This window comes from Megalopta genalis, chromosome 12 (assembly GCF_051020955.1).
Source record: "Megalopta genalis isolate 19385.01 chromosome 12, iyMegGena1_principal, whole genome shotgun sequence".
Lineage (NCBI taxonomy): Eukaryota > Metazoa > Arthropoda > Insecta > Hymenoptera > Halictidae > Megalopta > Megalopta genalis.
The window spans coordinates 11029594-11055932 of NC_135024.1; the positions used below are offsets into that span (position 1 = coordinate 11029594).

The following is a 26339-nucleotide window of genomic DNA, read 5'->3' on the forward strand; positions in this document are numbered from 1 at the left end:
CAATTTTTAGTTAGTATTAGCATTACTTTATTAATCTGCTCTATTATAAAATAAATATAATGCCGGCATTTATATAAATATATATGCATATATACGCGTATATATAGACGTACGAACAATTCATTGAAAAACGAAAAACTAAAAACGTTGTAGTTTTCTGAACAAACTACATCCTCGTAGTTTTTGTAACGAGTTGCAACTTTGCAATGTTTGAAATTATTTATTACCTTTGTGAAGAATTCATTCGTTACATGCGCAATAATTTTTAATCATTTCCACAATGTGACCGATGCTATTGTAACGTTATCTCGGGCAATATGGACAGCAGGTTGCTTAATTTGTTCCTTGTATCTGTCGCAGTATTCATTCAACGAATACGACGTTAGCCTTTCCATTGTAGTCAATGTCTGTCCAAAACCATTATATTGTAACCAATCCTAAATCTATGTGGATTAATATAAATTTCAACGCGAAAAAGAGACAAATAATACAAATAATATTTCTTGCAAAGGTATATCTACAAAAGAATTCTCTATGTATATTATTCTATTTAAAGAGAGAGAGAGAGAGAGATCTTGCAATGTGATGGTAATTTAAATAGTGTGTGTAACATGATTTTATTTAAAATTAAATTAGATAAAAACCTTTTATCGCAAAAATTCAATACAATTTTGGCTTCCTTATGATTTAGTATAATTCTAACGTGGCATCGACTTTTGCATTATCCTATCTTAGAAGAGTATTTTGTAATAATAATTATATTATTATATTATAATTATTATTATAACATTACTATTTTTTTTAAAGATATATTATATTTATGAATTCACTAACCGAATAAAATTTTATCCAACGCTTTTTTTAAGTAGAATTATTTGCAGTGATCCTGAATGTATTTATATAAAAATATTTATTCACATTATTATTCAAATAATTTTACAATCTCCATCCCAATTTTTTCGAATAAAGAGTTATGTGAATAATCTATTCGAATAAAGAATTATGCGAATAATTTATTCGAGTAAATAAATTGAATAACTTATGACGAATAAATGAACAATCCTTATTCAAATAAAATATTCGACTAGAAAAAATTAACTCTGATAATTATCTGAGATTAATTCGAAAAAATTGGAATAATGCTCAACTCCGTTCTCAAATAGCGCCGTAGTGCAAGTTTTTCAAAATAGTATCATATAGAATTACTTTTGAAATAGACTTGAAATAAACCCACGAAATAACACTAATCGTCGATTTAAAATTAATAAAACGACAACTTTGGGAAACAAAAGTTGGAAAAAATGGTAGAAATATGAACGAATATTTTAACAAAAGCAATCTTGGCGAACCTTAACAAAAAAAACGCAACGTATATTTTTCATTTAAATGTAGTAAAATATTAAATTCATTGGTTCAGCATAGCAAATCGCGTCGGTACATCATTAAACTTGAAAAGTGTAGCTTGTACTAACAATGAATTGCAAATAGAGACACATCGCTAATCCCTGTTACTATACGAACTCATTATCCGGGTTCATATCAGTACTGATTTTATATTTTCTATCTTTGAATAATTGTATATGTATATTCAGTTCGTTCGAAAATGATCGTGTAATAAAAAGTTTAATCAAGAGAATGCAGCAATACAGGTTTTTAAAAGCTCGTAGATTTCATTTGAATTTTCATCAGATTAATTTTGATCTGGAACATTGCTTAAATTTCATTTAAATCGGATCACGTTTATAATTCGAATTGGATACAAGCTATTTTCAATGTTTTCAATTTTATTGGGAATTTATGTTTGAAAATCGTGGATTTAGTTGATAGCTTGATTGAGAACTTGAATGCACAGGTATTGAATTTCACGTGTTCTATGAATTATTTATACTCGAATACTATGGTTATCAAAAGGCTAAAAAAATACGTTAAAAAATTTTAATCTAAAATACCAAAGAATTTCGAAAATATCTTTTAAAATTTTAATTGGACATTATTCCTACAAAAAGGATCGGAAAATATCTTTTATAATTTTAATTGAATATTATTTTTATAAAAAGGAGCAAGAAATACCTTTAAATATTTTCATGTGACGCTGTCTTTTAACAAAGAGATTAAAAGACAAGTATACAACTTTTAATTTATCACTATTTTTATCAAACAGGTCAAAAGACACTTACTACATTTTTTTTATCACAATTTTCACCAAATAGGCCTACCTTTACAAATTTTAATTCAAAATTGTTATAACATTTCCTCAGTTGACTTTTCAAACAAAATAAAAAATAATGTAATGGTGTGACAATATATTGTTGTACAATTAGTAAAATTGTATTATACATATTGTTATGCATATTGTAATTGTATTATCCATATTCTATAATAATTAAGTAATAATTAATGATTTTATTATACATATTGCTGTAAAATATATTATGCATATATGTATATGTATAGTGTTCTGAATTTATCAAACTTGCTGATGAATTCTGAATCCAAATTGTTGTGGAATATATTGTAATTACATACATTTCACTGTTTGCCAGTTCCTTTTATAGTAACAATTGTACTCCTGCACCGATGTTTTTAGTCTTAGTATTTCACAGGCATTATTCTAAAAATTTATCCTTATTTGAGAATATTTTTAAATAAAAATTTTTATCGAATACAATAGTAAAATATAAAAGAAACTATTTTACGAAATATAATTGATAATTACGTATTTAACAAAAGAACTGCTATCAAGGAAATGTTTTCTTTGGAGAAAATTTAATTAGTCTTGAAGAGTGGCAGTGTTCCATTGGAACTGCGCGACTGTGGGCTGTGGGTGACAAGTGTCGAAATTCATTTAAATTCCACCATTGTCAACCTTGCTTTGAACATGATATCCGAATCATTAAACTAATATACCATATGCCGTATCTGTTCATTTAATTTTGCCGTCTAGAATTCTATCCGATACGTATCTTGTTCCATATTTATTTAATATGTATGCAGGAATTATTTGGAATGCCGAAGTTTTATTATTATAAATTGAAGAAATTGTACTCTTTATATTCTCTTATACTTATATACTGTATGAGAAATATTATTGTATTTAGCAATGTACTCAATGAATATATCTACAGACCATACACTCATGTATGGACTCATTTTTTGGGACAGGACATATTTAGTTGACTTTTTTCAGGAGTAATATTAGCAATTCTAATTGTCTGGGATGTTGCAGGAGTTTGAAGTATTTGTGTCTGAAGTTTGCAGTATGTACTTTCATGTCACCAATATAAATCAATATAAAATTGTTTAGATCATCAGTTTTTCATTCTTTTATCATGCTAACAAATTGCAATTTTTGAAAATAATTTTTTAACCATTGTCTAATAATCTAATCACTCTAGCATATAAAATTTTACCGTTTGGCCTAATTATACAAAAGTTATCCCGTTTTAAAAGATGTATGTATAGTTTCTACATCTATATACATATATGTAAAATTTTAGATAATAAATTTAAAGGCATTCTCTTATGCATCACCTGTCTTTTATATCATAAAATTATGAATTGATTAGAGTACACATATTATTCACATTGTATAATTAATTTCGTTAAATTGTAACGTTTTTCATTACTTAGCAAGAATAATTTTTGCGAGTAACGATTAAGTTATTAATATTTGTAACAGAGAAATAATATTTGCGGATACAGCTTTCTTGCAGTAACAGCTTTTTTGTTAATATCCCTTAATAACATGAAAACAGTTTTCGTCTTTACGAAAGTAATGTGCTGTAAAAATTAAAGTATTTCGAAGAGAAAATGGTATTAAACTTTGAATATTCACACAAAACATTTTTGAATTGTTGATTTACAAAAAAGAACGTAACCCAAAATTATTTGACAACTGTACTTGCAAACATCTGCAAAAATTGAACGAATGGAATCAATCGTTAAATTTCTGTGTATGTAGTACAGTACAGCAAGGCTATAGCGTTCATACCTGAAAACCGTAATAAACAGTAGAATCTGAAGAGTTTATCAAGACACGAATGCAAGTTTAATCTGCGATGAAGACATTCTTCGTGTCATCGTTGTGCTTTTATCGACAATCAGTAATTTCCGTTTCGTGCGAGGGTAAATGAGAACATGTTTCGCGAAAGCCGAATACACGCTTTGAAATGCATATGCTTGTTTAACTCTCAAAGACCTTCGCTGTTTAGGTTCTATATTTAGAAATAATTGTTTCAGAGAAAATAAAAGACTGATATACAGTGAGCGAGCAAAACTGAACCAGTACCTTTTAAAACTGTACCAAACGAGGTGAATTTTTTTTAATGTTAAAGGAATTAGTTTACTGTACAATGACTCAAATAGTTTTTTTTTATTTTTGCTATTACTTGGAGGAAACTTTGTAAAAATTGTGATTTTTGTAAACGAAGTCGAATTGAAATCAAAATCGTTATACTGCTGTGAAGTTTTATAGGAATTAATAAATAAAAGAATTTGTGATTTTATTTATGTATTTCACAGGATTACCTTACAGTTTGAAAAGAAAAAAATAATTAAAAAGATCGTATTAACAAAATGTTGTTCAGCTGAAAATATTTTACTTCTTGAATTTCGAAAATAATTGAAAACATCACTGGCGCATCAAAAATTGATGAAAATGTAGATTAAAAAATAGTATTCATGCTAAATTAAAAATTGTTTACACGATTTATCGATCCAAATACAATTTATATACGAATACGTGGTGTGCATAGTACATATTGTGCCGGCTTGGTAATGTAATTTCGCGAATATGTATCACAATGTAATGAATAATCCTGTAAGACGTGTACGTAGAATTTCGCTGACGTCTCAATTCCGCGAAACAAACGATTTATTACCGCTGCGAGGAGGAATCTTTCAGCGAGCGTAATCTATCATTTCGAATAAATCACAGAAAATCCGGGAACGTGCATATAAAATGGGAAACTGATTCCCGTCACGCGCGTACAAAGGTTGCCCGTTTGCCTATCCATTTCCAGGGAATGAATGATAATGAAAGGTCACGTCCTTATCGAATTACGTGAAAGCTTATTCGTCGCATTGAGCTTGCGCGTCTTTCCGTTTATGGAATGTCCACGCGACCGAACATCCATTTATTATCGAAAACGTATCGAGCCGGCTTAGAACAGATCTCTCACCCTGATCTACCGTGACTAGTTCCTTTCTTTGAACGTAAGAAACATCTTTTTCCCCGATACAACTTGACATTTTTCATCGCGTATCCAGGGAAACGTTTTCTGCTTAGATGCCTCGAACGATGCGGAAGTTTGAAACAGGAGGAGATATCTGATTGATATTGCTCGCAACTTCTTCCGTATCTGAGAAGTTCGCCGTCGCTTTCGGAAAAATATTAGTAATTTCGCAACAGATTTCGACTAGACATATCTAGTGGACGAATTGATCTGCGTCGAGAAGCCGATTAGTTTCAAAAGGGACATAGTCTGACGTTAATAGTAGGGAAGACCGATGACGCCTCCCGATAACACTTTGATTTTAGAACACGATTATATATAAACTATTGTATTTACAACGATAATTATTGTACGAACCTCTTATCTATTCATCTGAGATTATTCATTTACAATGGCTTTGTTGTGCATCAAGGAATATCCAAGTTATTAAGCAAATATGGGAAGCGGGTGAAATGTTACAACCGATCCCGACTCCGGCTCATTTGTAACACAGCATTGCATTCTTTACATGTCCAGTCATTACAGCCACAACATTGAATCGATTTTTCATTAAATTTGCTTGTGCTACAAGGTTCCTAGTCATTTTCGTATGCTTTTATATCCATGGTTCCTTTATTAGTTCTTCTAATTTTTGTACGAGGCATTTTACAAGTTTAATTACGATATTAAATTGCAGCATTTTCAAATTTATTAGTTAACATAATAAATATAGGTGCTTATTTAAATTATAAGATGAAGAAAATTAGGCGTATCGCACTTTCAAATTTTAATATTATAAATTATTATTTATAACATGCTTATTAATGCGAATAGTATTAATCTACGTATAGAAAAAATCATTAGCTTTAGAACTATATTAATTTTATTGTTGTAATACTCTCTTGCTCAATGCTACGATCATTAACATAAAGACATCCGCAACTATTAGTTTTTAAATAATCAGCTACGCGTGTATTTAGAGAAAACAACAACTTTGACGTTAAATACCTCAAAAACTTTAAATCATGTGCTACTTAACGGGGCTAGCATTAGCTTCAGTATTCGAGGCTCTACCATTGTGCACAGGCTAATCAAGAAGTCAGTTACACCTGAGGACCTTTCCTTGCAAAAACTTTTGTCGCGAAAGACTCGCGTGACGTCAATGTTTTTTTGTCAATCAAGTGAAAAAAGATTTAAAAATTGATCGAACAGTTTTGTAATGACACGTCGTATGTGAATGAGAATTTGAATAAAACTTCACGGTCTAGTTATCATATTGTCGAATACCAACCAAGTGAAGTTCGACCTGATATCGAAGTGCAAGTGGTGAATGAAAATTAAAGTTTTTTATTCAGAAATGTACAAAATGAGAGAATGAGAAGATTTAATGTCTTATTCGATAAATATAAACTTAATTATACTCGAAAATAAACGAAAACTAAAGTAATCAGCCACCCCGCAGTAATTGGTCTTCCTAACAGTAACCGGCTCCAGTACCCTAGTTGATGTTATCAATGAATAGTTAATATTGATTAATATATTAATAATTAATAATGATGAACCTATGAATAGTAAATAATGTCATATATAGGATAACAATAGTTTTTTTAACCCAAGTAAACGAACAAAATATGTACATACTTTGTATCTTGTGAAAAACTATCATTCCTGCATTCGCATTTATGTCATTTCTTCATCCTTGATATTAGCATGAAGGGCGTCCAATATTTGTGTGCACCTACTTTTCTGCCTGGTGTGTTCAAACAGTACGTGCCACGGAATATCTGCATAAATTATTATCACAAAGTTTTTATAGTAGTCGGAAGAATGGAAACTCTACTGTATTTGTACTTTGTCTGAATTCCATGGACACATTTCTTGTAGAAAAGCATTAACAGTCTGCAGCGAGAATATTAATGACATTCTATTGTACTGAAATAGTAATAATAAATGATATTTATAATGTTTACTCTTAACAAAAAATTATAGTAAATGATATCTATAATGTTTATTTGCAGTATAAACTGCAATAAATGATTTACTTGTAATTCAAAATTATAATAAGTGATATTTATAATGTTTACTCTTAATACAAATTGTAATAAATGATGTTTACAATGTGTCCATAACTTTCGTCTATAACCAAAAACATTTGAATCAAAATAATAATTGTTATACAATGACATTTTTCATATTAATTATAACAGTTATTTTAACAAAATTCAGAAATCATGTAATAAATAAGACTCTCTTCAAAAACCTTTAAAAATAGTTCTATAATAAAATAATTTCAGTACAATTATTCATAATTGTTCACATTTTGCATTACTATTTGATTTTATAGTTGTCTTTCTCGGTTAATATTGTTCTTCTGTATGATTTTACAAATGTCGTTGATTTCACGAAGTTAATATAAAATCGATAACATTTTTAAATGAAAATTCAACTTTATTTATTATTGGTACACATTATTACCTTTCTATTTTTCTACGCTCTAATCGGTTATGTCTTTCTTATACTAGTTCTGTATTTCCAATACGATTATGATTGTATATCCTTGTTCTATGTTTTACGATTTATAAGTGGTATTGTAAATTCTATCGGAAATGAGAACACGCTCAGGTTGTATTGACAGTCGGCGAATAACGTGAAAGAAATGCACTCATGCTCTACTTCGGTTCTACAGAAAACGTTGAGTGTCGTTTACTTAAGAATTGCTGGGTGCTTTGTGTTCATCCTTTTCAAAACGAAGCACGGTGCTACGAAAAATTATTCGTCGGACTAAATTTCCGACGTTCGAGAAACTGTCGACATTTTAACTGCCATAGTTTCGTAGAAACGGTTCGCATAACTATGATTTCGACATATTTTACAGCTTCAAGCGTTTGCGTCACCAGGGTAGTGGAACCAGTCACTGTGTCTTTGGTTTAACTTGATATTTATCCAATAAAACATGTTAAATATATATATATATATATATATATATATATATATATACTTTTTATTAATTTCAATTATTTATTTATTTGTTAACATTAAATATGTAAAAGACGAAAGTTCTTAAAATAGCGTAAAAATGATTTCAATCTTTTGATACTGAATTCGTGTAATGTTTTGTAAGCTACGTTTTTTCAAAAAGAGTTATAATTTAAATCGTACTATTTACATCAACACAGCAAACGACAATATGTTGCATCTAAAATTTTTAAGTTGAATTAAAAAAATTTAAGAGCCGACAAGAATTTGTTGAAACTTGGAAATTTCCATAAAAGAGAGAACGCAACGGCTTGCAATATTATCTACAGCATCTGTGAAACGTTTTCCTAATATCCGGTCAATTTCATGCTGGTATTTGCATATTTGTCAGTATTATAATGTATCGCCCTGAATAATCTGTTTGTGGAGCGAACCGTACCCGCAGTTTGCTGCACTTGTGCAGTCGGCGTTCGACTTACCGTTGGTTCCGAAAAATCAATTCATGCAAGCAATTGTTAATAATAGTAATAGTGGTACATAGTATACAATAAAGTGCTATTTAAAAACAAATGTATCTGAGAACGTTCCCCAAGGAAAAAATTTTATACACTTCAAATCATCCTCTCTGCGTGTAACGATATTTCTGAGACACTCTGTATGAATGGCTTTGTTTCACAAGCAATACTGCTTAATATGACTACAATTATCTTGACAAGATTCCGAAAGTTTTTTAATTCTTTCTTAAAACGTGATCATTTTTCTTGAAAACGTTTACGATGGTTTTCATAGAATAGAAATGTATCTAATATTTTTCAATCAAAAAAGCTACATTAAAAACGTATAAAATTAGGAAGAACAATTATTTATGACTGGAATAAAAAGAATTTTATTTCGTAAATGTAATATTTTTTTTTTCGTAAATGTAATACCTCCTCAAATTAAAATTTTCCTGTGACGATCGTTTTCGTATGGTCAATAACACTGTCTATTTTGAGAGTATTCTTCCAACTCGTCCACGATCATTGTCACACATGCGCGATGCCCACGATAATATACATGAATTAATAAAAATAGATAAATTAACTTGACCACACGCTATTTCTTTAAGTCATAATTATATCGCAGATCTTTACGCAAAATAAAAATTGTCTGCATTTATTGTAAGAAGCATGAGTCACTTACGGATTTCTATTTTCTTTTTTAATAACTTTAACAAGTTGAACATTGTATATTGGTATCATTCGAATTATCTAAGCTCTGTCGCTGTTTTAAATTCCAGCTACTCATTTTTTCTCATAAAGCTAGCCATAATACATAACAGAATATTTACAACCGTGTTAAACAAATTTTGGATTCGGCAAAATACTGATTCAAATCATTCTGCCCTCGTGTGCGTGGGTTACGACATATTTTCACAGGAACAAAGTCCCAGATATCGAGCGCAACGGCGATCGATTTAACGTTGAGTGGCTTCGGAGTGTTAAGCAAATAGTGTAAGGTGCAGGACGTACATACAAAGGGGCGCACGAGAAAGATGAGTTCTATGGAAAAGTTTCATAATTCGAATAAGGATCTAATACGCTGAGTTCGCAAGAAACTTGCGATAATACGACACGTTTTGTCTTCAGTTCTTCCCTTAACGGGGTGCTTTATTAGAATACGTGTAGCCTTTTAAAGTAATTACGGTACTTGTATCGAGCAGAGAGAGAGAGAGAGAGAGAGAGAGAGAGAGAGAGAGAGAGACACATTGTTTTATAGAAATATATTAAATTGGCGAGACAGCTGAAAATTCAGTGGCCATTAATAAATAAATGAACAGAAACATGTAACGAAATGTCATAAAAAACTGTGACAATGTTCCGTAAGAATTCCGAATCTATGCAATACTTGTGTAGTAAATATGCTACATGTAACAATATTATATTCGATAAATAAACCATTCGGTTTAAAGATTAAATAAATGAATAGAAATAAATAAAAGACTGTGCTTTCTGAAATCTTTATAAATCGATAAAGTCTGACAGGTAATATATACGTATATACTTACTGACATTTTTATGCAAAATAAGAATTGTTTATGTCAATTTTAAGACACAGCGACTACGTAGGAATTTAGTTTTCACTCTAATATTTTTACCAAATTGCTGATAATGTATCGGTATCCTTGAGTTCTTTTCATTTTTCTATTGTTTGAAATTACTTATTTTCATCATAAATTCATAAAATTCTACCGATCACTTTTAATTATTTATTACCATTTTCAATAGCGATTGCTTTCATCGATATTAACAATTAGAAAGTATGTAATTGCAAAATTCACAAAATTCACTATCACTTTCGTAATAGGTTATGCTCTTTCATATTGTAATTTTTTTATCATCAAAATTTTAGTTCGCTTAGGTTTTGTAACACTGGATAATAAGCGGACGCTTGCTGTAATCTCTGCGCGATAATGTTCACCCTACCAAAGTAAATTCCGTGCATTTACTCCATGAATATCGCACATAGCACTCGTGCTTTTTCATTAAACTATTTCGTATAATATCCAATGTCTGCTGTGAACATTATCATCTCTGCAGAATTTAATTTCTAGAAAATATGGTGATCCACTCGTTTGTTCTAATTGAGCTCTTGAAAAGTTATAATTAAATTCATTACAAAATATTGATAAAAATAGTGTTAATGCAACGTTTGAGTGATACTTTTTAGGAAAAGAGATTTTTAAATCATTTTTACTACACGAAGCATTGTGCTATTGTTACGGCTACAGCTTGTACACCGAGCTTCATTCGAGTAATCTCCTCTCCGCTCTATTATCGCCCCGGCATACACCGCAAATCTGCACTAAATTGAAGATTAAATATGCAAAATTAATTACGTTGACACATGCAGTCAATGTGCATCCCACGTTTCTTGCAGCCTGCAAAATATTGGTTTGTCGGAAACGTGTTGCACGGTAATACCAACTTAGAACGAAGAAGTGAATATATGGTGTATAATTTCGTTCAAACAGTTGGCGAAACTTATTGTTTATAATAAACAAAAATTCTAGTTCGAATGAAATATCAGGTTAGTACAAAAGTATTGTTTATACGGTTTTTACTAACCATTGAATAGAATATGCAACATATCTAGTATTTAACACTAAATATACCATCGCTGGTCAAATGACCCGTTTCCAATTTTTTATATCAGGATTATTTTACGGAAAATGATTGACTAAATCTCTTCATTCAAGCACATACAATTACCGACAAAAGCGAAGGAACATGTTAAACCTTAACATAGCATAAAAATTAGTGTTGAGTCAACGAAAATATTAATTTTATTCTTTTTGTAATTTTGCAATTTTTTATTTTTATTCTATTTGATATCTTGACAATACTAATATTAATTGATATTTTGAAAAACAATATTGCAATATAAACAATACATATCTGCTTCACTGTAATATGTACTTTTAATTTATCAATTTAATATATCAATTGATATAATATATATATATATATAATATATATATATATATATATATTATATCAATTGATATTTTGAAAATACCAATAACAATTGATATTTTGAAAATACTAATATCAACTAATAGACATTTTCAGAAAATGGCGATCGTATAAAAGCTGGGAGCATAGATACCGCATCAGTATACAGTATCACTATCGCATATTTCGGTCATGATAACAGTTTTCAGCGGGAAAAAATTTGGCAATATCGAAAAACTATTTTATCGAAAAATGTCAGAAATGGTTATGGTATATAGATAAATGCCTTTGGCAAAAAGGTCGGCAGATATTGGAAAACGAGAGGACAATTACATTTTTCCATAAAATTGAATGGTTAGTCACAAATATTAATTTAGATAGCAGACTAAATACAACAAAAATTTATTGTATGATTCGTTGCTTTTAGATTTTACGACAAATTATTTGAATGAATTCATATCGTACCATCTGAAAGTACACAGTTCACTATATTGATTCGTTCAAATAGCTTTCGCTTTTATTATCGCGCAATATTTATTTGATACTACTGAAGTAAAAATGTTGAACTGCAAGTTCGATTTTATAGAATGATTGCAAAGAGATATTTAAACAATTAGGAACTTAAAAATACCTTAAAAATACTTCTAATAAGTTTTAGGCTCATACAACATGTTTGCTTGCTTATAACTTTAAATTAATTGAAATATAACTTACATGGTTACATGTAGTAGCTAGTTTAGGTTTAAATAAACAAGATGACGCATGTGAATTAATTTTCCTCAAACTTCGAAATATTTCAAAATATTTCGAAATTTCCTAACGTACTTCCTAATTTTTTATTCAAAAAGAGTAACAAGAATTAACAATTTTTCATATGTTTGTTTCTTTAAAATCCCAACAAGCAAAATTAAATTAAATTTCTCCAAGGTATTTCAATCTTGAGGAGACTGTACTCTGCTAAGAAGATGTTCGCATTTGGTAGATATTGTTCCGTGTGTAACAGTCTGCTCCGGAACTTTGTAAATCCAGTGAAGCAGCTAACTGTAAGCTCCAGAACGTAGTTTGGACATGTCTGATCTAAGGGGAATATTTGTGTGTATTTGAGTCGTAATGAATACATTACTTTCTCTGTTGGTGCATTTATCCAAAAGTTTTCTTTCGATCAAACTTTTTCTATTTCCATATCGAAATTATCTTGTTATTCTTCGCGTATATATCGTTGATCTGTTATTCTCATTCTGTTATATTTCCTACGACATACGCTGCCAACAGAACACAATAGATTTCTTAGGGTTTAATTACCAGACCACTGATTTCATGCATTTATGGCAAAAATGGGTAATTCAAATTCAGAGTAACGAGGATGTTAGAAGAATTTAAGAATTTTATTAGACTATTTTCAGTTGTTTGAAATTATTAAATGAAGAGGTATATCTTCTGTTGTTTACAACGGATGCAAACAATTTGTATTTTGCATAAAAATCTGCAGTCTATTAATATAATACAACACAGTTTATTATTATTTATATATTAATATTTATTATCTATTAATATATTAATATCTTTTCTATGCGATGACATTTTTTTTTACAAATATGTTAATTTTTTTACGACTGAATTGTTGTTATTCAAACAACCATAACATCGTTAATTTTAGTAGCTCGCATGTAAGGTTCTAGAATTGTATTTTTGAAACTATATCCTTTAAGAACATGCAGAAAAAGAAAAATTGATTTTTTCAAAAGTTCACTTTAGAATACCCCTTTAAGACAAATGCTTCATTACACAATAAAATGCTAGTATCGATATCATTACTTATTTTACTGCTTCCCGGTTTCTGTTAATTACTCGAGCTGTTATCCAGCCTCTGCAATGTAGGTGGCATCCATAATCGCTGCTTAAACTTCACCCCATAGAACCATGATTAACATCCTACCTGATCCAGTTATCAAGTTCGTCAACAAGTATCAAAGTGATGGAGTACCCAACCACACGTGCGACGAAGGCTATGAAACCTGAATATCCGAAATGCCATGGATATTTAGCTCAAATAATTTCCAACACATTTGCAGCGAATGTTATACATGGAATGTCAGCCCTGAGCAGAAATAGATCTCTGTTTGAAAAGATGTAAAAGGAACTTCCTCGGTGCTTGTTTTTTCACATTTATCAAAGTCACCGCTATGTCTGGAAACAGGCATAGCGATCTGTACGCAGGTATTTTGTTTCAATAGTAACGCATGTGTACAGAATTTGTTGGTTCAATATTGTATTTCAATGCGCACTGTTAATGCAATCTAAAGAATGTTGTCTGCCGCAAATCAGGAGGTTTATATGTAACGATGTGTGCGCTGTAACTAAACTGCGATTTTTAATGGAAATTCCCAATTTCATAAATTATTTTATAATAACCAGAGGGATAGAGAAATTCATTTCACCGACCGGAAGATTTCTGATTGTAACATTAAAAATAAATGTGCAATTTATTTTTAGTTAGTCAATTGATGCGTTTTCTTATATTTTCAGAAATACAGCGGTGTGCATAATTATAGACTCGAAGTAACTTTTTTCAGATTGTTACTGATGTCTAAACGAGAACTTAATGTAATATCATATTTCTATTTTATTAGAAATTGTGTTCTATTATATTTAATAATATGGAAATATACAAATATGATATTTTGTCGTTTTTTTCTTAAATATACAGTTTTACATTTTTACTGATATTCAAACAAAAACGAAAAAAATCTACATTTGTATATTTGTATTTTCAATTATCTCTAAAATATACAAATATGGTGTTTCGCGTTAAGTGTTTGTTTAAATCTCACTAAAAATGTAAAATTTATCTTGAATTATTCACACCACTGTATTCTGTATGGACATGGACAGTAGCATTTAGTTGTGTAGGTTATTAAACCAATTTATTCAAGTACCTAGATGCATTTAGTGGATCAGCTGTACTAATTCAGTCTTTCGTTTACGTGCTAAACCATTTAGTAGCATACAGTAAGTAGAAGCTATTCGCCACCCTACTAAACTACTGACCGTTTCTGTACCGGCCTTAACAGAGTTGGCGAAGCTCGATTTACGCACCAGTGAAGCTTGATCGGCACTGTCCCAGACAACCGTAAACAATTGCATACCCTGATCTTTCAGTATCAACCGACAACTTCTCAGATACAGGGTATCATAACCAATGTTAGGTAATGCTGCAATAATGTTCAAACGGAGTATCGATCTCAAACTGAACTTGTTCCGCACGAGAAATGTATACTGAATGCGATAATTACGTTCTTGCAAGTGTTTTTTTAATTTTGCATACATATCTCAAAAATATCTTCGTGCTTGACGAGTAATACAAGCGGATTCGCTTGTATGTGTGTACAAGATATTTTATAATTTTTATAAGAATTCAAATATTAAAAAATTGGAATGCTAAATCTAGAAACGTAACTCAATGGTAAATATAACCAAAAATTATGTGTTAATACCTTTATAAATAACGTCAGAATTGGGCAAACTTTATTTTAAATAATAAATAACATAGTACAAATTAAATTAACATTTCATTTTCAAATAATAATTACATTTTTTAATCAATTGAATAAATCATTTAAATAATTCCACAAATATTTGTATATTATTTTTTATTTGGAAATGAAATGTTATTTTTTATTTGGATTTTAGGGAAAGACAAGTAGTAAATACTTTTTGCTTCTAATAAACGTATTTTTATAATATTAATAATCGTGAATTCATAAATTTCTAACCCAAAGTGTTAATAGACAATATAGGGTATATAATTATTGTTTTGCATTATTCAAGATTAATATCGGTTCATAAATAAAGCTGAAGTCGAAAGATATTTATATGATGGAGAGTACTTTTTATAGCATGAGTTATTCTATCAATATAATATTAAATTAAATTAAAATTAAATATAATTAAGCTTGAATTCCGAATTAACTTAGTTAAATCTGCGCTGAAATAAAGTAATGAAAGCAATTTAATACATTTATTTTTATCCAAGCATTTATTCTTATCTAGGAACAGAATAATCAAGCAATTGAATTAAAGAAAATATATCATTATTAATGATCTATAATGTATCGAACAATATTAATATCATATACGTTATAAAATTCCATATTTATTAATAATTTCTAATTTTAAATATCATGAATTATTATTATTATTCAGAAAATGTTTCAAATAGTTTCTTTAAATTGCTACATTTATTCGTTTTGAACTGATTTTTAATATTGTAATTATTACTTGTTGTGTATTATTATTTTATTATTATATTTACGTTAAGTATTAACGTAGAAACAGTTTTACTCAATTGCGGAAGTAATTTTACATTTGATCGTCCTGTCGCAGGGACGTGTAAAAATGCTTAACGGAAGAAAACACGAAAAGAATGCGGAACGCGTCTTTCAATCCTCCACGGAATAAGAACTGCGTGTCGAACGTATCTCATGCAGAAACTCGTTTCAGTGAATTGGAAAACGCTTTGCCAGTTGTCACCAGTCACTAACACTTTATCGAAACGATTTTCCTCTTCTCTTAAATCTAGAACAGTATTAATATTAATTTTACAGCTTTCACTTGCTAAACGTTTACAATAGGCAACTATGTATAATTTTCTAAAAATGTTCGAAGGAGTTTTAAAGTCACATATAGTAAATGTTCGCTCATCCAGTGTTCATCAAAAATCCTTATTTACTCGGCTTGACAAGATTCTTTTTAGATAAAACGTACAGAAATATTACAGTTGTGGATGAAATGGTAATTGTACTTTGGCTAAGTTCCCTATCAAATTATACAAGTTGGATTACAAACGCTGTAAAGCTCTCAGTACTTGTCACACGAATTTCACAGAACTTCCTCTGACGCACAGTACGTAACAATATCGCGATAGCAATGTACATTGGATAGCAAATGATATTAGTAAACCGATCCTGCTATGCACATCCTTTAATATCTAACAGAAGCACGAAGTGAACGATAGCAAGATATCTATAACATTTATGCGAAGTTTCATGTGAATTCACGAAGCAACAATGTGGACATGTGATAAGAATTTGAATTATTGGAAATATTTAATTTATTGTTTGAACATTAAATGTGTGATCACTAGACTGCGGATCTTAATCATTTTATACATTTATGATGGAAATGAACAAGCGAAAATTAAAAGAACGAAAATATTTAAGAAATTTAAGGGCATGTATGTATTATTTTTAACTCACTGAAATTAGCAAAGAAAGAAATTTCTGTTTGACTCATGTTTGTTACAATTGATGAAAATAATTTTTAATTTGCATTATTTTTCCACAATTTTAGGAGAACAACACGTAAATTCAACGACTACAGAATAATATACTCATTAAAAATGAAACTAACAGCCCTGGAGATAATTTGTTGCTATACGATTGTACGAGTTAGTACCATTAAACAATTGATGAAGCAATTTTGAAGCGTAAATTATGAACTTTTGGAAATTAATTAATTAATTCGTATATATGTTTACTTGAATTTGCAAAAATTGACAGCCAGCAATAAAATTCTCGAAAATTATTATAAAACAAAAATGCAATATATATATATATAATAAACAAAATTACAATATACGAAACATAAGTAATTAAGTAATTCCATTCGTTTATTGTTACTTTTAAAGAAAATTTCCTATTTTTGTTTATTGTCAGCCTTATTATTAATTTTGAAAGTGGTGTAAGTCATCGAAACATTCAAAAGATATGTTCCCATGCTTGTTAATAAAAAGATTTTACAACAATGGTACATAAATTTGCCATTGAAAGGTCATAAAATTTATAAAATATTTTGTCTTATAATAGAAAAATGTAATTAATCCGCTTGAATGCAAAAGTTTACATATATCGAAATGAAATATATACGCACTTACACTATTGTAAAAATCGCCGACACAATTACGAAATTATAGAATATAAATAAATATAAATTAATTAAAATTCTGTCGTAGCAGTTGTTGTTTCATAATTTAATTATTTGTGCGATTATTTGTCTCCATATATTCCAGCGCAGTTTATTAGTTCCGGTAGTTTAATTAAATATTATGCTGGAATATTAATTTGCGTTTCAAGGTGAATGAAACTTCGCGCCGGTATTACAATTTTGCGGACAAGAATAATATTGCGTGTGTTATGTGCCAGGGGTGAAGGAGAGAGGGGGATATATTTAATGAGACATATTCTTGATAATCATCATGTGTTCCAAGAATATTATAGGGGAGCGTTCTCCTCGGTCTTGTAACAATAATTAACTGAGCGAAGCGCAAATTTAATTTAATTTAGAATATTTCGTTTAATTAATTACTATGACTAATTAATACTATGGAAATTTGATTTTCATTTGAAATACGAATTACTTGATCAAAACATAATATATATATATATATATATATATATATATATATATATATATATATATATATATATATATTATGTTTTGATCAAGTAATTCGTATTTCAAATGAAAATCAAATTTCCATAGTATTAATTAGTATATATATATATATATATATATATATATATATATATATATATATATATATATATATATATATATATTAAATTACATTTATTACATCCAACTTTGTACTTCATATGCTATAGAAATACTTTCGTGTTTCATGCTTTTATTTCACGCTGACAATAAGTGTGCACTATGTACAACATGAATGTGAAATAAATGTGTTCTAGTTGTTCTTGACGTGTGACATTTATAAATCATTATACAGACAAGCATTCTGATTTAGGAGCTGCCAATAATCGAGTTTAAGAGTTGTAACAATATTTTTATAATTAACGACCTACACTTTTAAAATTTGTATTCTTTAATAACGGTGCACACACACAAGGATCTTACAACATGATACAATGCATCGGTAAGATTGTGTAATGTCGTGTTTAAATAAACAATTCTTGTTATTGCTTGTTGCTCTTATGCTATGACTTTGATTTGTTATTCATGAAGAATACAGAAGAGATGAGAATACGTTACGACAACATGGTAATTTAAAAATTAAAATCGTATAATAAAATTGCACATATTATTCCCTATCTCGAAGTTTTATAATTTCTTTCCTTTTCTCCACGCCTCGATTGTGAATAAGACGTTGCCTATAAGGTGACTAAACAATTGTTTTCACGAAATATTATTGTACTGGATCGCATCGTCATCTACAAAGGGTTGCAAAATTTGAACTCGTTGGCTTATCAAGAAATCAATTAAAAATCATCGTCAATGCTTGTATTATACGTCAAACATAGTTCATCAAAAGAACGAAAATCGTGCTCCATAGGGGATCATGTCGGTACGATTAATTTTCAATGGTCAATGAAATTTGAACGAAGCTTTCAACGCATTCAAAGTAGGTACAAATATTTGAGCTGCATATACAGAAAATTCTATCGGTGATTAAATTGCCCGAAAGCAGTGTGCGCGCTTTTAGAGGGGATCATTTTTACCCGAATAATATTTCGTTAATCGTGCTGCTATCCGACTTTGATGAAGATTAATTAAGCGTTATAATCCGAGAAGATTCCCGTCGAGCGATTCGTGAATTATCTTGAACAAATTAGGTAAGATAAATGTGATATGTGTAACATTTGTGTTCTACGTAGAAATCGAAAAACTCTTCGGATTTATTGTACAATTAAATAGCAGTGAGCACCGTCATGGAATCGTCATTTCGCGGTAAAAATAATAATATGTTGAATACAATAATATAGGGTGAATCCGATAGAAAGAAGTTAAAAGCATCATTTTTTATTTTCCTTATACTTCCAACAAATCGAAATTTTGCAAAAATTTGTTTAGACATTATCTAGTAGGCTACTATATTGTGTCATCTTCTTCATATCAATGCACTAACCCTTCTTGTTCATTATAGCTAATAGTGAAATTTAATACGGAACGTTTCATTTTGATAGGTTTCAAATTTGTAATTTACAACGATTGATTTTTTATAGAGATACATTTATGGGAATCGTCTTCAATAAATTTGTTTTATTGGACTTGTTTTATTAAGTTAAGAAACCTTACATATGGTTAACATTTACGTAAAATTTGATAGAGTAATAAATATCCGTCTTATTAAATATAATACATTTTATTAAATAATATTGTTTCATTCAGTACACATGATAAATGAAAATGATAAAAAAAATCATAAATCATAAAACAAAATTAGTATCTTTGTTGACACGATACAAATCTTTATGAAGATTTAATACAACCTAGAATGTACATCTAGGTATCACGTTTCTTAACTTTTATCGGTAATATGTATATGTATTATGATCAAAATAGTTGAAAATCTAAATAATTATAAGCTTGTTATTTTTATGAAGGAATATAAAACAGTTGCTGTTAGTGCTTCGCAAACCTAGCGTTAAGAATGGAAAACATGATAAGTCAATATCAACAATGTTACACAGAGCTATAAAGAGTGAGCAAAACAATATCTAACACGCGCTCATAAAATGAAAAGAACAGTAAAACACTAGCAGCAGGCTTGGCTAAATTCAATGAAATTTATTTTGTTCCTATTATCGAAAGTATTATGAAATGATATTACTGCTCTTTTAGAATATACGTGATTTTTCGTTTAGTACTCGCAGGTGCACGACAACCAGTTTTTATCGTGGGATTTTTAGGGATTGCTTTGGAGTGCACTGCGGAGGATCAAGGGAATGCATGTTCTATTCGTGCAGGACCACATGTGTACGCATGATCGACTGTGATCGATCGTAGCTCGATTTTTTTCCACTATAAAAGCCCTCAGGCTCGTGAAGCCCTAATCACCCCAGACTCTACGGCCAAGAGGCTCAACAAAATTCGCTGTATTGCCGAGAGTTTTCTTGCGAAAGTAGCACCAAACACGATATTATTCAGATCCTCTATCGTCGCAATCACAGAACATCGGACGAAGTAAAGATATCTTGGTCATCGAAGAACATCGAAATATCTTCCTCGATTTTCGCGATATGAAAGATGTGCAAAGTGAAGTTAAAATGATTTCGAATGATGAACGGAGAACGAAAAATTTGTCTGTTTTTACGTACACTCGCGCCGGAAAGTATGTTAAACTTTACAAACGGAATAACTGTTTTAAAATTGGTCCAAATGACTTGAATTTTTTTTTATAATAAGTATATAAAATTTTTTTTAGGTTATAGTTGATTGGGATGTTAAAAAAAGATTGAAAAATAATATTTTCTCGACTATTTTATTAGTGTCTATAACGGAAATTTAAAAAATGCGTTTCATCGATCTCGGCAATTACATGTTGAAAATTTCATTGAAATCGTTTGACGTTGTTAGGAGCTGTGAACGTTTCAAATTCGTGAAAAATAGATCTAGAATTTTTGTATTGAGCACTTAGGTTAGTTGGGTATTAAGTAATTAGTTGGTACATATTATATTGGTGGCACATAACGTAGCAAATGATTCATCTATGGATTTTCTTAAATCATGCAATAATATAATATATATATAATAGTATAATATAATATATATATTGTATTATATATTACGTATTATTACTAAAATATAGTCAAATATCGAACTATTTAAATAGAACACGAAATATTTCACAGTGTCATGCACTATGATTAAACGTGTTTGTCTTATCCACCTATGAATATTTTGTAATGGATCGCTGACTGGTTAGGAAGCGTGAAATAAGAATTTGAGGATACGGTGTATCGGTTTTGGAATATAGCGCTTATTTATATGACACAAGCGTTCTTCGAAATTATGAACTTACGTCCATAATATGAAACTGAAATTATATCTAGAATTTGTTGGATTATTATAGACTTAATATGATATTATTAAACAATATATGCGATACTTATTAGTAATTATTAATTATTTAATCAATAAGCATATGCAATATTCAAGTAATTTTATAAGTCGCTGGATTTTATCGACTAATATAACTCTTGAAACGTTAACAAAATTGAGTTGAATTTTCATCTGCATATAGGAACATTTGTGTGGGACATTATGGTTCAATTTTTAGCGAATTCACCGTCTATTTCCCCTTTCTCGATTTATTTAGTTCGGTATATTAAAATATTTATTTCAATTATTTCGGCTACGTTACACGTTTGAAAAAATGCGAGTGTAACTAAATAAAAAGATCATTCTGCTCTTAAAGGAATACAAATGCAATTGTTACTAAAAATATCTCAAGAATGTATCAAAGATAAATCGGACCAGTGTTGTTAAATATTTACATCAATTTAACTAAGAAATATAAAAGATTTAATTTCATTCGATGAAAAAATTGTTGCGTATTCAAAATCAATATTGCAGAATTTTATGTTTATTGTTATTTTTGTTGTCATTAATATCTATATAGCATAACATACGAATATTAGTCGATTTGTTGTCATCCAAAGAAATGCCACACCTTCGAATGAAGATCATGTTTAGGTTTATACGTATCATAATTCTAAGAACACACAATTTCACAAGTTCTTTATTAAGAGCACTTTGTGGTGTATATAGAAAAAATGTTTTCTTTTTCGTTAATTGTACGTATCTACTAGAAACAATATATGTATTTACTAGTTTGAAGTTCTGTTGATGGCTAGGAACTGTAGCCAACTTCAAATAAGTAAATATGAATAATAATACAGATATTAATAATATTACGTCAGGAGATGGAAATAAGTGAGTAATTAGACATACTGTTTCGTGTCGCAGGTGAGATGCCAGGGCGAGCCGAGCACGCAGTGCGTACCTAAGAGAGACTTTGTGGCTCTCTCACGTCTCCCGGAAGTCAGATTCTACTTATCAGCTTATTCAAGAACGGCGAGAATGATTCATAGCAGAAACCGAAACGACATTACGTACTTATTGGCTTTGATCGATCAAGTTGACGACGATACGGAAATCTGCATACCTACTAGGCTTTACATAGAGCTGTTTAGAGATCCAATTATGCGCGGGGACTTTCTCGGACGAATGAAGAAACTACCAGACATATCGGGACGTTTCATGGACGACAGCGAAGAAATCGACACAGGCGTACCGCTACCGAGCTCTCAAAAAAGAAGCATCGCGATGCTAGCCAAAAACGATGATTTGCCGATCTCTTTGCAAGACCGCCTCGGGGAAAACCAAGACGATGAAGAAAAGAGAACTATGGTTTCCAGGTAATTAACTTTCGTTGGCTATTATCTTGACTCTTGTGCGTTCCTCGTTGTTCACTCATATTCCGTTTCTAGGTTTCTTTCTATTTGTATCGTAAGATCTGAAACGTCGAGCTTTAACCCTCATTCGGCCCTCATTTTTCCAACTTAACGCGTTCCTCGTTTGTCAAATTGACACTATCGTAAAATATCAATACACATAAGAGGCAAACAATTTCTTTTACTAAATATTTTTTCGAAAATAAAGAAGAACATATCTACGCAATGTTCTTATCATATTTTTTATATAGAATGAAACTATGAAACGATCGCGTCGCGACGTAATGTCTCTATTTGACCGTAGTTCAGAATTATAATAAAGCAACTTTGCTGTTGCTTATCGTTCGACAAGATATATCTTTTGTTTGTGAAATTCATATGTGTTGAATTAATTGAGATATGTTTTCTCATTGATAATAATAGATACATATATATACTTCATGTTTAAGAAATAAAATTCATAAAGTCTGAGATATCAATTTTCCTAAAAATTAGCAGAATAATACTCTGACACTTGAAAATAGTCAAATTGACACCATGAACGGATGACGGTTAAATGAAACATAGTTATTGTATAATTATATATATTATATATTATTGTATAATTATTCGTAAGGAACGTGTAATAATTAAATATTTTGTGAATGCATACCATTAATTCTATAAGTATACTCTGTAATACATGGAAATATTTTTGTCCGAATGTTTCGCAGCAGGCCACGCTACATGTAAGTTCAAACGTATTTTTCAAAACCTTTACATATTCGACGATAATGTAGTTTCGTTCGTTCAGATGTTCTTTTTATTAACTTTTGTGCATATCCCTCAATTTACACAAATATGTAGTTCATTGCATCCACATTTCTTCGTTCACCATAAAATATACGGTAAAACATTCTATACACGTTGTGAAAATATAATATTTATTCCACACAATGGCATGAAAATAGTTATATCGAATGTTCATTCGTATCTATCGTATTTTCTCTCGGTGGAAGAAATGAGCGCACTTTTTGTCTCCCGTTCGTCCCCTATGGACATCACTGACGTGAACTAAATGTAAAAATCTAATGATACGTTCTGTAGAAAAGGATATAGTAGAGTATATATATATATAGTATACATAATATACGTATAATAGAGTAGAATATAATTTTTCAAAATCTGTTTTCGGACAGCGACGAACCCGTGCCGAGCAGTCCCAGAATTCTTCCCCGGCCGATCTTGGATTCGGAAGCTTTTGCGCCAGATTACGTAATCGAAAAAAGACAATTCGGCCGTAGCCAGTTTTCATCGCCCAACGACGAAAATGGCGATGAGGGAGTGCTAGTTCCAACCGCGGAGAAAAGAAATGTCGCATCCCTGGCCAGGACTTACACGTTACCTCAAAACGGCAAGAGGAACGTTGGAGTCTCATCCAAAGATTTTCAAAACCTGTTTTCGGACAGCGACGTGCCCGTGCCGAGCAGTCCCAGAATTCTTCCCCGGCCGATCTTGGAATCGGAAGCTTTTGCGCCAGATTACGTAATCGAAAAGAGACATTCGGGCCGTAGCCATCTTCCATCGCTCGATGGTGAAAATCCAGGCATATTACCTCAAAACGGCAAGAGGAACGTTGGAGCGTTAGCCAGAGATTACGGACTTCCACACGCCAAACAAAATCTAGGTTCTACTCATAAATACATTTATATTTCATAAGAATATGCCAAACGTTCTCATACACAAACATACGCATATAAATATCGCTAATTTTTTTATCGATTCTCCTCAATGATTTTGATGGCCTTGAAATATTTTTGTCAAGGACATTATTAAATGTAAAAATTCTTCCTATATTTCTGAAAATTCTTCTTCATAAATTCACTCACGCAAATACCGTTATATATATAATGTTGCGAATTACTGCACTTCTCCCGCGTCGCGGCATTTTATTTACAATAGAGTACATAAACTAGAATATAACTAAATTCAATTATGTTAGAGATCTTTGAATTAGATGGTGTTGATCGCTCGACTACGGGTGGTTTCTAAGCAAGAACACACATACTGTTCCATATTGTGTACTTCGTCGTTGTCCCGAATTATGAAACGGTTGGCATCCGTGTTTCATATTCAGTGTCTCTGTTTTAGAACGGGTATTTCAAATCCGCGTTCCAAAATAGGGGCACTGAATATGAAACATAGGGACATGGTACGAGAACGGTGTTCCATAATAGCTACACGCTCGCACTTACTGCTTTATTCATGTTGAAAAAATATTTCAAAGATCATTACGTTGTCTAGAAGCATCAGTCTGTCGAACAGTAGTATAAATATTCAGCAATAACACTTTTAAATTGTGATAAAATCGATGATAATGTTATACCGACTGAAAAGCGTTTCATATTAGATGCTTTTATTTTCTAAGGAATTGGCGAGGAAGCGCTAAAGTAAACAATTACCGTTTCGAATCGCCTCTCACTTCTCGTGCTTTATTCGATCATTCGATATTGTCGCCTCTCTCGCATCATTCGATCATCCAGTTATACCAACTTATAATAAAATCAACAGGTTCCTTATCCCGGACTGGTGGCGATTACCCGACGCGCCAGTACAGCAAAAGAAGCGTCTCCTCTTTAGCAAAGAACAGAGCCTGGCCGATTACCTTGAAGAGAGGCATCTCCGTTCCGACCAGCGTGATTTTGAGAACCATTTCTCGCCAGGGTAGATCATTGGCGAACCTAGCGAATATTCAGGACCTCGCGAGCGCGGCACTTGCTCAGAAAGATAATTACGAAAGCGATGTTTACGGGGACGACAAGCTGAATGATTCGCAGACGACCGACGGGTTGTACGAAAGAATCGATTCCGCGAACAGGAGGCCTAACAAACAGCTCAGTTTCTCCGACGAGTACCCGTTGCCGGTAATGCAAAATACCAACGGATTCGATTACGAGGAAATGATGGAGGCACTGGGCGATCAGTATCTGAATGCTGAAAAAAGGTTCATGGGTAAGTACAACGTTTCTCAATCATAACGACGTTATTGTTCTTTAAGAGGTCTTGTAATTCGATTCGATCGGAAACCTTTTAACCCACCCCAACCCCACCCCCGCGCAAATTACACGGTTGAAGAGAGCTCCGGCCATTGCAGAAGAAAACTCCCAGTCCCAAGGTTTTCTCTATATTTTTGTTTAATAGATGCAGCCTCTTTTCACCAATAATACGATATTTACTTTATCGAAACTATGGCAGTTATGGAACATGCTTAAGTTGTTAAGGAATTCCAGGACAATTGATATCAGACTTTATTCATTCTGTTTGAGTAATACAGGGATTAAATTCGTTGCTAGTTATTTAAAAGTCTAGACTCAACTCCGATTATAATAATTTCTGGAAATGTGGTGGGAGATGTAATTCAA

At 30.9% G+C, this 26339-nt stretch overlaps 1 protein-coding gene across 3 annotated transcripts in view; it reads left to right on the forward strand.

Annotated features, from left to right (window-relative positions):
- Nplp1 (Neuropeptide-like precursor 1) overlaps positions 1-26339 on the forward strand; it is a 41136-nt gene that overhangs the window by 5848 nt on the left and 8949 nt on the right. For all 3 annotated transcript variants that reach the window (XM_076525473.1, XM_033475022.2, XM_033475021.2), the window contains exons 2-5: positions 22451-22902; positions 23652-23666; positions 24117-24604; positions 25489-25929. In XM_076525473.1, the coding sequence (XP_076381588.1) occupies positions 22451-22902; positions 23652-23666; positions 24117-24604; positions 25489-25929 (1396 nt within the window). The remainder of the gene's footprint in view (positions 1-22450; positions 22903-23651; positions 23667-24116; positions 24605-25488; positions 25930-26339) is intronic.